At 39.7% G+C, this 15,334-nt stretch overlaps 1 protein-coding gene across 28 annotated transcripts in view; it reads left to right on the top strand.

Annotated features, from left to right (window-relative positions):
• The window catches only part of DLG1 (discs large MAGUK scaffold protein 1), a 277,635-nt gene extending 263,555 nt beyond the window's left edge, over positions 1-14,080 (top strand). For all 28 annotated transcript variants that reach the window (XM_063622148.1, XM_063622133.1, XM_063622145.1 and 25 more), the window contains 2 exons: positions 4,932-5,023; positions 11,907-14,080. In XM_063622148.1, coding sequence (XP_063478218.1) covers positions 4,932-5,023; positions 11,907-12,013 — 199 coding nt within the window. In that variant the 3' untranslated portion in view covers positions 12,014-14,080. The remainder of the gene's footprint in view (positions 1-4,931; positions 5,024-11,906) is intronic.
• The last annotated feature ends 1,254 nt before the right edge of the window (positions 14,081-15,334 follow it).

Here is a 15,334-nt window from a genome sequence, read left to right as displayed (position 1 = left end):
TATTAAAGACTTGAACACATCATAAAAACCTTTCCACAAATTAAATACTAAGCCAAGAGGACTTAGTAAATTCTACCAGAAGCTAAGAAGCTATGTCAATTTTATACAAACTCTTCAGCTAATTTATGAGCATTGATTTGATACCCAAACCTGGAAAGGACTATAAAGGAAAGGAAAATGATAAAGCCAGTCTTAATTATGACTATAGATGCAAGAACCCTTACCAAAATAGGAGCAAATTGAATCAAACAATTTTTTTTAATAAGGCAAAATGTAACAACCAAGTTGGGTATATTCCTGGTGTGCAACACTGCTGCAACATTTAAAAACTAATCCGTTACGGAGCTAGAGGGAAGATGGCAGAGTAGGAAGCTCTGGGAATCTGTCTCCCCACCCAGACGACAACTGCACTGGCAGAATCTGTCTGATGTTACTATTTCGGAACTCTGTTCACCATTTTTATCAGTTTTGGAATTCTGAAGTCTATTGAAGGCTTATAACTTCCAGGGGAAGGTTTGAAAGGTTAATTTCAGCTCTTAACATGGTAGCAACTACCTGTTCCTCTACCCTCAGCCCGATAGCATGTAGCCATGCACACATTTTCAAGCAGCTTTGCATAGGGTTTGTGGGAGCCAGTGTGGAGAATAAAGATTCTGTCCTCCAAATAGCAGGGATCTTTGCTCTGATAGCTAATTAACTGCTTCTGATCATGGAGATGCAGCCATACAGCCATACAGTGAGCCATTGTTGCAAACCCCACTGCCGTTGAGACAAGCCCCTCCACTTGAGGCTGAAGTGACTTAAAGATTTAAAGGGCCATTGCCTTCAGTGGTGATTAGTGAGGAGAAAGAAAAAAATATTAAGTAAAAACAAAGGGCTAGTGCTTCCTTCTTCCTCCCGCACCACACACACACACACACACACACCTACCTTTTTTTTCCCTCCCCTTTTGGGGGCCAGACCAGGACATTCAAAAGTAACCATGTATATGAGGGGAGGTTTTCATATCCATGGAAAATCACAGGCTTAGAAAATACCTGAAAAGACCCTAAGTTTACACCTCAGGCTGATTCCTGGTACAGAAACACCTTGCAACAGTAAACAGTAAAATTAAATTTTAAATAAAACAGCAAACCCTGAGAAAGGAAGAGAATTTGATCTCCAGAGTTACCACATTGTAAGATTTAAATGTGCAGTTTCCCACAAAAAATCACAAGACATACGAAGAAACAGGAAAACATAGCCCATTCAAAGGAAAAATAAACTATCCCTGAGAAAGACTATCCTTGAGAAAGAGTTAGACTTAATAAAGACTGTAAAACAAGATGCTACATGAGCTAAAAGACATGGACAAAGTCTCAAGAAAGTGATAGGCCCAGCGCAGTGGCTCATGTCTGTAATCCTGGCACTTAGAAGGCTGAGACGAGAGGATCACTTGAACTCAGTGGTTCAAGACTAACCTGGGCAACATAGTGAGACCTTGCCTCTACAAAAGGTAAGCAAAAATTGGCCAGGCGCGGTGGCTCACGTCCGTAACCCCAGCAGTTTGGGAGGCTGAGGCAGGCAGAACACCTGAGGTCAGGAGTTTGAGACCAGCCTGGGCAACATAGCGAAACCCCATCTCTACTAAAAATACAAAAATTAGCTGGGCATGGTGGTGGGCATCTGTAATCCCAGCTACTTGGGGGGCTGAGGCACGAGAATCGCTTGAACCCAGGAGGCGGAGGTTGCAGTGAATGGAGACCATACCATTGCACCCCAGCCTGGGCAACAAGAGCAAAACTCCGTCTCAAAAAAAAAATAAACAAAAATTAGCTGGCCATGGTGGCACGAGCCTGTGGTCCCAGCTGCATGCAAAGCTGAGGTGGGAGGATCTCTTGAGCCTGGGAGGTCAAGGCTGCAGTGAGCTGAGATCACGCCACTGCACTCCAGCCTGAGCAACAGAGGGAGACCTTGTCTCCAAAAAGATAAAGGAAAAAAAGATGAAAAAGATACATGAACAAAATGGAAATATCAACAAAGAAATAAAAAACCTAAAAAGAAACCAAAAGGAAATTCTGGAGCTAAAAATAACTGAAATGGAAAATTCACTACAGGGGTTCAGGGAGATTTGAGCAGACAGAAGAATCAACAAATTTAACTTAAAGATACAACAATGGAAATTATTTAGTCTGAGAAACAGAGAAATGATTGAAGAAAAGTGAACAGAGCCTAAGGGACCTATAAGACATCATCAAGCAATCAATGTACACATTGTGGGGGTCCTCGAAGGAGAATAGAGAAAGGGCAGAGAGATTGTTTAAAGAAATAATGGCCAGAAACATCCCAAATTTGATGAAAGACGCAAATATAATCCAAGAAAATCAGTGAACTCAAAGCAGGATAAACTTAGATACACCCACACTGCGGCACATTATAATCAAACTGTCAGAATACAGAGAGAATCTTGAAAGCAGCAACTTATCACACACAAGGGATTTCCCAATAAGATTATCAGTTGCTGTTTTTGTTTGTTTGTTTTTTGAGACAAGGTCTCGCTTTGTCACCCAGGCTGGAGTGCAGTGGCTCACTGCTTACACAGGTTACTGCTGCCTTAACTTCCTGGGCTCAAGCAGCCTCTCACCTCAGCCTCCCAAGCAGCTAGGGCTACAGACACGCACCACCACGCCTGGCTAATTTTTGTATTTTTTAGAGAGACAGGGTTTTGCCATGTTTCCCAGGCTGGTCTCGAACTCCTGAGCTCAAGTGATCCACCCACCTCCACCCACCTCAGCCTTCCAAAGTGCTGGGATTACAGGTGTAAGTAAATACCCACCATGCCCAGCAATCAGCAGATTTTTTTTTTTTTTTGAGACAGGGTCTACTCTGTCTCCCAGGTTGGTCTCCCAGGTTGGAGTGCAGTGGCTCATTCTCAGCTCACTGCAACCTCTCTACCTCCCAGGTTCAAGTGATTATCTTGCCTCAGCCTCCCTAGTAGCTGGGATTACAGGGACTCACCACTGCGCCCTGCTAATTTTTGTATTTTTAGTAGAGACGGGATTTCACCATGTTGGCCAGGCTGGTCCCGAACTCCTGACCTCAGGTGATCCACCTGCCTCGGCCTCCCAAAGTGCTGGGATTACAGGCTTGAGCCACCATGCCCTGCCAGCAGATATTTTATCAGAAACTTTGGAGGCCAGAAGACAGTGGGTTCAAAACACTGAAGAAAAAAAAAAATTTAACTGTCAACAAAGAATCCTACATCTGGCAAATCTATTCTTCAAAAATGAGGGAGAAATTAACACATGCCCAGATAAATGAAAACTGGAAGAGTTTATTACCTGTAGTCCCACCTTACAAGAAATGCTGCAGAGAATTCTGTAGGGCGGGATGAAAGAATACTAGACAGTAACTCTACAAAATATCAAAGCAAACATCATAATTAATGGCAAAATATTGAAGGCTTTCCTTTAAATTGAGAACGAACTCTCATATACTCATCATCCAGCTGCAGCAATAATTATCCACTTATGGCCAATCTTGTTTCTCTCCACTCACACCCACCTCCTTACACCTTCATTCCAGATTATTTTGAAACAAGGCTCAGACATTTCTATCATTTTGTCTGTGTACATCACTGTATTTGAAAGATAATTTCTTACAAAAAGTCACTGATTATCATACTTAAAATAATTATTTGATATAGTTCAAATGTTGCTGGTTATTTCATAAGTTTTGTTTGTGTTTCTTCAGTTTGTTGGAATAAAATTTTTAGTAAGATCTATTCATGGCAGTTGGTTGTTTAACCTATAGATTCTCTGTCCACATCTCTCTTTTATGGCCCCCCCCACCCCACCTCCCATTTATTTGTGATAGAAACCAGGTCATTTCTTCTGCAGATTTTCCCCAGACTGTATTTTCTGATTACCTTCTCATGGTGTTATTTATATGGTTGTTTGTCCCCTTATTTTCTGTAAACTGATAGGTAGATCTCTGAGTCATTTTAATATGAAATTTTCATCAAAGTCAAAAGTGTCATAAATTAATGAATAGGTTTTTTGGCTACACTGAGCTGATGCAGAATTTATTAAAACCCTCTGTCATTCCAAGTATACAGCAACAGATTCAGTGACTAAATCTAGTTTTTTTATTTTTATTTATTTTGTTGTTGTGGAGACGGAGTCTCACTCTGTCACCCAGACTGGAGTGCAGTGGTGCAATCTCGGCTCACTGCAACCTCCGCCTCCTGGGTTCAAGCGATTCTCCTGCCTTAGCCTCCCGAGTAGCTAGGATTACAGGCATGCGCCACCACACCCAGCTAATTTTTATATTTTTAGTAGAAATGGGGTTTCGTCTTGTTGGCCAGGCTGGTCCTGAACTCCTTACCTCAAGTGATCCACCTGCCTCGGCCTCCCAAAATGCTGGGATTACAGGTATTAGCCACCATGCCCAGCCTATTATTTTTATTTTTAAAAATCCCAGAAACAGGCTGGGCTCGGTGGCTCACATCTGTAATCACAGCACTTTGGGAGGCCAAGGTGAGCAGATTACCTGGGGTCAGGAGTTTGGGACCAGCCTGCCCAACTTGGTGAAACCCCATCTCTACTAAAAATATAAAAATTAGCCGGGTGTGGTGGTGCATGCCTGTAATCCAGCTACTTGAGAGATGGAGGCAGGAGAATTGCTTGAACCCAGGAGGCAGAGGTTGCAGTGAGCCGAGATCGTGCCACTGCACTCCAGCCTGGGTGACAGAGTGAGACACTATCTCAAAAAAAAAATAAAATAAAATCCCAGAAACGGCCAGAATGACTCAAGTTTTTAATGACATTCATATTTTCAACAGAGTTCAACTTTTCATGATTTTCTATTTTATGTGTCTTCTCTCCTTTGTCATCTTTTTTAAAAAAGTATTATAAGTTGGTAATTACCAATTTCTAAATTTATTTTCATAGGGAAATGAATAAGCGTCTAACAGAAGAACAAGCCAGAAAAACATTTGAGAGAGCCATGAAACTGGAACAGGAGTTTACTGAACATTTCACAGGTTGGAACCATGTTGTAACAGTCCTCTTTAAGATAGAATTTTGCTTTGAAGCCATATGAACTGACCCATTCAAGTGGATTTTGAACTATGCACTAACTAGTATCATCTAGCCTAGGCAGTGGTGCTGGAGAACCTTTTTTTTTTTCTTTGATACGGAGTTTTGCTCTCACCCAAGCGGAGTGCAATGGTATGACTTAGCTCACCGCAACCTCCCCCTCCCTGGCTCAAGTGATTCTCCTGCCTCGGCCTCCCGAGTAGCTGGGATTACAGGCTTGTGCCACCACGCCCAGCTAATTTTGTATTTTTAGTAGAGATGGAGTTTCGCCATGTTGGTCAGACTGGTCTCGAACTCCTGACCTCAGGTGATCCACCTGCCTCAGCCTCTCAAAATGCTAGGATTATAGGGGTGAGCCACTGTGCCCGGCCAGGAATCTTGAGATTTAATGTTTCTTAGGTTATTGATTAGAACAGCAAAAACAGGAATAATTCACACTTGACCAGAGAAAAATAGATGTAGATTTCATTTCTTCTATGAAACTCTGATTTTTCTCTTTATAAATTTTGATCCATTTTCTCTAGCCTTGTTGAGGTATAATTGACAAAATTCGTATATATTCAAGGCATATAATGTGATTTGATAAACGTATACATTGTAAATTGATTAACACAATCAAATTAACATGTCTTTAACCACATAGTTACCATTTTGTGTGTGTAGGGAAGACGCTTAAGATCTACTTTTTATTAACAATAGTCATATTACTGTATATTAGATCCCTAGAATTTACTCATAACTGAAAGTTTGCACCCTTTCACTAACATCTCCCCATTTCTTCTACTCTGCAGTCCCTGGAAACCACCTCTCTGTTTCTATGAGTTCTACTCTTTTAGCTTCCATGTATAAATGAAATATAGTATTTGCTTTTCTGTGTCTGGCTTATTTCATATAGCATAAGGTCCTCCACATTCACTCATGTTGGTTGTTGCAGATGATAGGATTTTCATTTTTATGCCCTAATAAAATATTCCATTGTTGTACATATACCATATGCAGACAGACAGACATAAATATATATATATATATATATATATATATATATATATATATATATATATATATGATTTAGATATATATTTGTTGTTGTTTGTTTTTGGGTTGTTTTTGTTCGAGATGGAGTCTTGCTCTGTCGCCCGGGCTGGAGTACAGTGGCGTGATCTCGGCTCACTGCAAGCTCCGCCTCCCGGGTTCACGCCATTCTCCTGCCTCAGCCTCCTGAGTAGCTGGGACTACAGGCACCTGCCACCACACCCAGCTAATTTTTTGTATTTTTAGTAGAGACGGGGTTTCACCATGTTAGCCAGGATGGTCTTGATCTCCTGACCTCGAGATCCACCCGCCTCAGCCTCCCAAAGTGCTGGGATTACAGGTGTGAGCCACCGTGCCCAGCCTGTTTTTGTTTTTTTTGTTCATTTTTGAGACAGGGCTTTGTTCTTGCCCAGGCTGGAGTACAGTGTCATGATCATGGCTCACTGCAGCCTCAACCTCCTGGGCTCAAGCAATTCTCTCTCTTCAGCTTCCTTAGTAGCTGGGACTACAGGCGTACAACACCACACCTGGCTAATTTTTTATTTTTGTAGAGACAGGGTCTCGCTATGTTGCCTAGGCTGGTCTCAAACTCCTGGGCTCAAGCAATCCTCCTTCCTCAGCCTCCCAGAGTGCTTGGATTATAGGTGTGCACCTGGCCTACAATATTTTCTTTATTCATTCATCTTTTTTTTTTTTTTTTTTTTTTTTGGAGATGGAGTTTTGCTCTTGCTGCTCAGGCTGGAGTGCAATGGCATGATCTCAGCTCACCACAACCTCCCGGGTTCAAGCAATTCTCCTGCCTTAGCCTCCTGAGTAGCTGGGATTACAGGCATGTGCCACCATGCCCAGCTAATTTTGTATTTTTAGTAGAGACAGGGTTTCCCCGTGTTGGTCAGGCTGGTCTCGAACTCCTGACCTCAGGTGATCCGCCCGCCTTGGCCTCCCAAAGTGCTGGGACTACAGGCATGAGCCACCGGGCCCGGCTCATTCATCTTTTGACAGACTCAGGTTATTTTCATATCTGGGCTATTGTTGATTATGTTGCAGTGAACATAGGAGTGCAGATTTCAACATACCAATTTATTTTCCTTTGGTTTTCTTTTTGTTGTTGTTGGCTTTTTGTTTTTATTGTTTTGTTTTGAGACAGAGTCTCACTCTGTTGTCCAGGCTGGAATGCAGGTGTGATCTCAGCTTGCTGCAACCATTGCCTCCTGGGTTCAGTTGATTCTCCTGCCTTAGCCTCCCAAGTAGCAGGGACTAGAGGTACATGCCACCACGCCCAGCTAATTTTTGTATTTTTAGTAGAGACAGGGTTGGCCATGCTGGTCTCAAACTCCTGATCTCAAGTGATCCGCCTGCTTCAGCCTCCCAGAGTGCTGGAATTACAGGTGTGAGCCACCATGCCTGGCCCAATTTCCTTTCCTTTGGATATATACCGAGTAGTGGGATTGCTAGATCATATAATAACTCAGTTTTTAATTTTTTGAGGTGGCTGGGCACAGTGGCTCATGCCTGTAATCCCAGCATTTTGGGAGGCCGAGGCGGGCGGATCACCTGAGGTCAGGAGTCCGAGACCAGCCTGACCAACATGGTGAAACCCCTTTTCTCTACTAAAAATACAAAATTAGCCGGGTGTGGTGGTGCATGCCTGTAATTCCAACTACTTGGAAGGTTGAGGCAGGAGAATTGCTTGAACCTGGGAGGTAGAGGTTGCAGTGAGCCGAGATCGCGCAATTGCGCTCCAGCCTGGGCAACAAGAGTGAAACTCTGTCTCAATAATAACAATAATTTCTTGAGGAACGTCCACACCATTTTCTGTGATGGCTTTACTCATTTACATTCCCACCAACAGTGTACAGGGTTACCTTTTCTTCATACCATTGCCTACTTGTTATCTCTTATCTTTTGATAACAGCCATCCACACAGGTCTAAGGTGATATTTCATTACAGTTTGTGTGTGTGTTTGTAACAGAGTCTTGCTCTGTCACCCAGGCTGGAGTACAGTGGCGTGATCTCAGCTCACTGCAACCTCTGCCTCCTGGGTTCAAGCAATTCTCATGCCTCAGCCTCCTGAATAGCTGGGATTACAGGCTCCTGCCACCACACCCGGCTAATTTTTGTATTTTTAGTAGAGACAGGGTTTTGCCATGTCGGTCAGACTGGTCTCGAACTCCTGGCCTCAAGTGATCCACCCGTCTCAGCCTCCCAAAGTGTTAGGATGGTAGGTGTGAGCCACCGCACCCAGCCTCATTATGGTTTTGGTTTCTATTCCTCTGATGATTAATGAGGTTGAGCACTTTTACTGATACCTGTTGGCCATCTGTATGTCTTTGGAAAAATGTCTATTCCAGTCCTTTGCCCATTTTTTAAATGGATTATTTGGTATTTTGCTAATGAGTTTCTTACATATTTTGGATATTAACCCCTTATCAATTGCATGTTTGGAAATACTTTCTCCTCTTCCATAGGTTGCCTTTTCATTTTGTTGACTGTTCCTTTGCCGTGTAGAAGATTTTTTATTTGATGTCCCACTTGATGATTTTTTATTTTGCTGCCTGTGCTTTCCAAAAAATCATCCAAGACCAGTGTCAAGGAGCTTTTTTCCCTATGTTTTCTTCTAGGAGTTTTATGGTTTCTGGTTTTACATTTAAGTCTTTAATCTATTTCAAGTTAATTTTGTATAAGATAAGGGTTTAGTTTCATTCTCTTGCACGTGGATATCCAGATTTTCCAACACCATTTATGTAAGACACTAGCCTTTCTCCATTGTGTATTTTTGACCCCTTGCTGAAGATTAGTTGCCCTTTGATCCGTTTTGAAATACTGTCTAACAAAAAAAAAAAAAAAAAGGAGGTAGCAATTCCCCAATATTCTTACCTTACTCACCTTGTCCTTTAACTTCCTCCTCAAGTCTTTGGACATTTTTGTTATTGTTACTTGTTTGTTTGAAATACTATCAATCAGCCTAAATTTGACATTCACACTGGGTATCAGTAAGGGTCATGGTTTTGTAAGCCTTGTGCTTTCTTATTTTTTTCAAACTAATTTCAGACTTAAATAGAAGTTACAAGAATAGTACAGGGAGTCTCATGTACCCTTCACCCAAATTCCTCAAGTGTTAACCTTTTACCACATTTATAATTTTTTTTCTGATATACTTGAGAGTAGGTTTCAGGTAGATGTCCCCTTTACTTCTAAATATTTCAGTGTGTATTTTCCAAAAAACAGGGATATTCCCTGATATAATCATAGTTTTATTATCAAAATCAGGAAACGTAATAATTATATGTCTCATCTAACTGTAGATCTTATTATTATTTCACTTTTCTTCTAATCTCTTTAGAGCAAAATGGAAAAAAATGGTTTTTCTGTTCCGGTGCAGGATCCAGTTCAGGCTCACGTGTTGCATTGAATTATCACATCCTTGACGTTCTTTAATCTGAAATATTATCACATCCTTAACGTTCTTTAATCTGAAATATTATCACATCCTTAACGTTCTTTAATCTGAAATATTATCACATCTTTAATGTTCTTTAATCTGAAATAGTTCCCAAGTCTTGTTATTCATGACCTTGACTGACATTTTTTAAGAGTAAAAACACTAGGGGGGATTTTTTGTTGTTGTTTTTTTGTTTTGTTTTTTGGTTCGTTTTGTTTTTTGTCTTTTGTTTTTTTTTTTTTTTTTGAGCCAGGGTCTCACTCTGTCGCCCAGGCTGGAATGCAATGGTGCAATCTCAGTTCACTGGAACCTCCACCTCCCAGGCTCAAGTGATCCTCCCACCTCAGCCTCCCAAGGAGCTGGGACTACAGGCTACAGCCAACATGCCCAGCTAATTTTTGTATTTTTTATAGAGAACGGGATTTCGCCATGTTGCCCAGGCTGGTCTCAAACTCATCCAATCCGCCCACCTTCACCTTGACTCCCAAAGTGGTGGGATTACAGGCGTGAGCCACTGCACCCGGCCAAAGACCCATTCTTTTATAAAATGTCCCTCCCCCAATTTGGATTTATCTGATGTTTTCTCATAATTAGACTTAGGTTATGCATTTGGGGCAGGAATAGCAATGAAGTAATGAGGTATCCTCTGTGTATCATACAAGGAGGTTGACAAAGTCTCCTTGTGCCATTACTTGTGCTGCTAATTTTAATCACATGGTTAAGGTGTCTGCAGCCTTATGCTTTCCCAGTTTCTTCCCAAGGATTATCCTGGTTTACTAACCATTCCATTAATGAATTTACAAAGTAAGCAAAATGTATATTTCCCAAGTCAGTTCCTGACTGTGTTCTCCTAAAATAAATCCTTGTGTGCTGTTGTCAACCTAAACTATGAAATGCTCTGGGATTCTGTCCTGTGCTGTTGGAGTGCATCAAGATGCCAAACCCATGAGCCAAGTATTTTGTCAAATGAACGGAGTCCTCAGGGACATTGAGGCATGTCTGTATTTAGCTCCAAAGGTAGAAGTCTCACAAAACTGATACTAGCGAATATTATGTTACTTTAAATTCTTGGTTACTCAGGCGTTCCTAGCTATGTATAAATCCTTCCTACCTACATAAAACTTCTTTCTTCTATGCACATAATCTCAGGCACCAAATAGACAGTATTATTTAAAGTCTCCCTTTGACGTTTTATGCTCAGTTTTTCAGACCATGGAAATCTACACCTATGATGCTCTTCCAAGATCACTGGGCATTTTTTTGTAGTTTAATAAGTGACTAATTTGCAATTCTGAATTATTTCATTTATATGTCAACTTTTTTATGAGAAATTGTCACCCAGGCAAATGGTACGATCCAATGATACGATCAAAGCTCACTGCAAATGTGACCTCCTGGGCTCAAGAGATCATCCTGCTGTCTCAGCCTCCCAAGTAGCCAGGATTACAGGCACACACCACCATGCCCAGCTAATTTTTTTTTTTTTTTTTTTAAATACACAGGGTCTCACTATGTTCCCCAGGCTGATCTCAAACTCCTAGCCTCAAGCAACCCTCCCACTTCAGCCTCCCAAAGTGCTGGGATTGCAGGCATGAGCCACCATACCCAGCCATAAACATTTTATTTCTTCTTAAAAAGTTACTCATGCTTAGTGCTGTCTAGCGATACTTTGTTTTTGTTTGTTTGCTTTATTAACTAATCCTCATCCCTCACAGACCTCAGGGGCTTCAGCTATTTCCAAAGAATTAGTTGTTTGTTAGTAATTGTTACTCTCTTTTTCACACATTATTTCAGACAGCAAATAAACATTGATTGTTAAGTCTCTAACCACTAACAAGCTAGCGTAGGTATCTCAATTCACCTACACTACCGTACCTGACATGCTAGCTTAACTGAAAAAAGTAGTATCGATCTGTAATGAGCTCTTTTCCCCCACGATCCTACCCCCCCCAAAAAAAAAAAAAGCAAAACAAAAGAAATTATCCTTACATCATCCTGTCTGTGGGATTGTACCCAGTTTCCTTTTTTCTACATACATTTATGGAGAAATCAGGAAAGTTAAGAAAATAATTTGTTTTAAAATAATAAAGCTAATATATGCTCAGATGGTAAAAGAACAAAAGAAAAGATCACCAAGTCTTACTTTTTGATCCATTTTTAAGATAAAAATTTTATACTATATAAATAGGCAAATTAATGAAGTGAGCCGTTTTTTCTAAGTGAACAGTACGTAAACGGTGATTATTCCTGGATGAGTAACTTTTTCAAAGATACTAGCTTCTACTATTTCACCAATAATTGTAATGACAAAAATAATTAATGGAGATTTCTGATTTTGTTTCTATCATTACAGCTATTGTACAGGGGGATACGCTGGAAGACATTTACAACCAAGTGAAACAGATCATAGAAGAACAGTCTGGTTCTTACATCTGGGTTCCAGCAAAAGAAAAGTTATGAAAACTCACGTTTCTCTGTTTGTTTTCCACAATTCCATTTTCTTCGGCATCTCTTTGCCCGTTCCTCTGGAGTCTTTCTTCAGTACTGATTTCATGTTGAATTATATCCCACACATCATGGTCTGCAATTGCGCTTCTTTTTCACATGTAGTGTCTCCTTCAAGTTACATCGTGTGTATTATTTAATGTCACTATTGGTTAGTGGCCATTTTTCAGAACTGAAGATAGAATGGCCTGACCAGCTATTAAGAATTTGGGGAGACGCAGAAATTGTGGTAAAAATCCTTAATGTTTAAGGGAAAGTAACTTTAAGAGATTTTTGGAAAAGCTTTATATACATTCTTTTCAAATTTCAGTACAAATGAAAAAGTGGTTTTAATCAGTGATTTAGTAGACTTTGAGCAACTATGCACGCTTAAGTTTAATAGCATGGTTTGGCCAATGTATTACTCTCAAGTCCTTTTCTCAATCAACTTCTATCGTCAAAGCAATTGTTTCATTATAGATAAATAAGGAAAACATTTTTTAATTTAAAAATTCATGTCTGAGTTGACTTTCATAAGGGATTTCATCTTTCCTCAGCATTCTTAAAGCCTTTTAGTATTTGAGGGTTCTTTTTTCCCAGGACATTTGCTAGTTTCAATGTTTTTAACCTACTTGAGCAACACTATCGTGTCTTACAAAAGTTGTTCATATGTAAATGATCATCACATTTCGTGAATTGAGGCCATGTTCAGGTGCTAAGGAAGTTCACCTTTTACACAGAAGGTTGAGAAAATTTCCTAGATATAAATACAGATAAATCAGACATTACAGTGGTGATGTAGTAACCATAATGGCAATGGAAAGGAGTCCAATTCATAGCCTAAAACTTAAAATGTATTCTTAGGAGTCAGATTTTACTGAATATTTTACCCACAATAGCTGCCTATTTTGTTATAATAAAATATATATAAATATATATATAAAACTTTCTTTAAACTGTAACTATGGGAATTATTTTCTTTACATAGTTGCACACACACACACACACACACAAACATATATATATATTTAAAATATATTTTGTTTCTTTTGCCACCTACTCCTTTTTGTTTGGTTTTTAAATTAAATATTAATTGAATAGACTTATCTTCCTTGATCATGTGAACTGAAAATGGGGACATGGTGGTCATGAGGAGGAAACATTTAGGGAAATGAGATTCTAAGTAAAATATGGGCATATTCTCCTCTTTTCTACAAAAGTTTTCAAATGGTTCCTGAGGTTTTTTGTTGTTGTTCTTGTTACTGTTCTTGTCATCAGGTTTGATTTTGGTCCTTGCCCTTTCCTGCTGGTTCTCGTTTTATTAATAGGAAGGCAGACAAAAGCCCCATTTATGTGTGTGTTTTCCCCTCAGACAGCTTTCATCCACTGCTGTGCACTAGAATTGCACAAATCTTCATGGTGAGCAATTTTAAGAAATGTTTGTTAGTGAAAGGTAGAAGTTATTTCAGAAACCAGTTTCTCTGGTCCTTCATATTAATAATAATATCTGGCTTCCCATTGCTCTTTGGAGTTGTTTATTAAATATGTGTTTTTGACAACCTCCTCATTACAGTTTCTTAAAGAAATGAGTACTGGTTTGTAAAGAATTATCAGCATTATCCATTCCATTTATGAAGAAGAGGAGAACAGCTAATAAACTGTATTGTAAAATCCATATGTTAAGTGTGTCTTGAATTTTGAAAGAAAAAAATATTTTGCAAGCTAACATTTTCCTGAAACAATTTGAGGCATCATGTAATTTATAACTGAATTCAAGAGCCATTAGGCAACAGAGTATGTTAACACATTGAAATACACACAGTGTTGCTGTTACACTGAATATTGTAGGTTGTTAACCAAATAGAAACATACTAGTATGAAGAAAATTGTTGTAAAATCTCAAGAGCTTCAGAAATTGCCTTACAAGACCCCAGCATAAGCTATTTTGAAGTATTTACCAAATAGTCACATGTTGTAAAATATCAAGTGGTTATAAAAGGATGCCATTTATGTATTAAAAGCTACATAACATTATTTTCTGGATGTCCTTGTTAAGTGATTTTTTTGTAAGAATATATGATTGTGCAGCTTTCTAGATTGTATAGGATTATCAATAATGAAATTACTAATTGCTGAGTAGTATGCAATAGCCACTTTAGTATCTATCGTACCTCTTAATTAATTAAAAAAAAAAAAGAGAGAGAGAAGGTGGTGTTATTAGCCCCACTGTAAGGTTTACATTAAATCACTTGCCCAAGATGACTTAGCTAATAAGTGGCAGTGCTTAGTATTTGGATCCAAGCCTCTCTGCCCCAAGTCTACATTCTTTCCAATACACTTGGCTGCCTCATTTTTTACCCCCTACTGTGTAAAGAACTGTAACTTACTTAAATTATTATTTTAGCAATGCTTTACAAATAAGGAAAGACTCTTAGATGAAAATCCTTGCCCAAAGTCATACGATTAGTAAGGACAGACCCATAGAACAAGTGACTCCCATCACAGCTGAAAAGACTGTTTGTGGGAAACAAGTCAGCCTAGCCCTGCCACAGTGACATGCCAAGGAAGAACCTTTTAGAACCAGAATTGAAACAATATTTGTAAAAAACAAAAACAAAACAAAAAAAACCATTATTGTAATACCCAGAGAATAATACGTTTCACATGTTTTGTAAAGTCTATATTTTTTAATATGCCTCTTCATATCTTTAAGTTGGCAAAAAGAAAAATGCCTCTTAAATTTGGCTGTAGCTATCTGGTTGCTTTCCTGTTCTGTGACTACCGAGGGCTCTTCAATAAATGAAGCAAGCAAGCGAGGCGCAGTGGCTCATGCCTGTAATCCCAGCACTTTGGGAGGTCGAGACAGACGTATCGCCTGAGGTTGGGAGTTCGAGACCAGCCTGACCAGCATGGAGAAACCCTGTCTCTACTAAAAATACCAAATTAGCCAGGCATGGTGGCGCATGCCTGTAATCCTAGCTACCCGGGAGGCTGAGGCAGGAGAATCGCTTGAACCCGGGAGGCAGAGGTTGCAGTGAGCCGAGATCGCGCCATTGCACTCCAGCCTGGGCGACAAGCGAAACTCCATCTCAACAAAATAACAGTAATAATAATGGAAGCAAGCCTGCAGAGCTCATTCCAGCAACATACACTCTGCTCAACAAATACTTGCTAAACACTGTAGTATTTAAACTCCAGAGATGGCAATTCAGGAATTCTAGTAATTAGTAAAGTTTGTTTTCTAAGATATTAGAGCAGTTACCTTCTAAGATTCTCTGCCTTGAATACTCTTAATTT

Source organism: Symphalangus syndactylus, chromosome 17, assembly GCF_028878055.3.
Source record: "Symphalangus syndactylus isolate Jambi chromosome 17, NHGRI_mSymSyn1-v2.1_pri, whole genome shotgun sequence".
Lineage (NCBI taxonomy): Eukaryota > Metazoa > Chordata > Mammalia > Primates > Hylobatidae > Symphalangus > Symphalangus syndactylus.
Note: the sequence above shows the minus strand (reverse complement) of the source record. Positions and strands in the feature narration are given on the sequence as shown.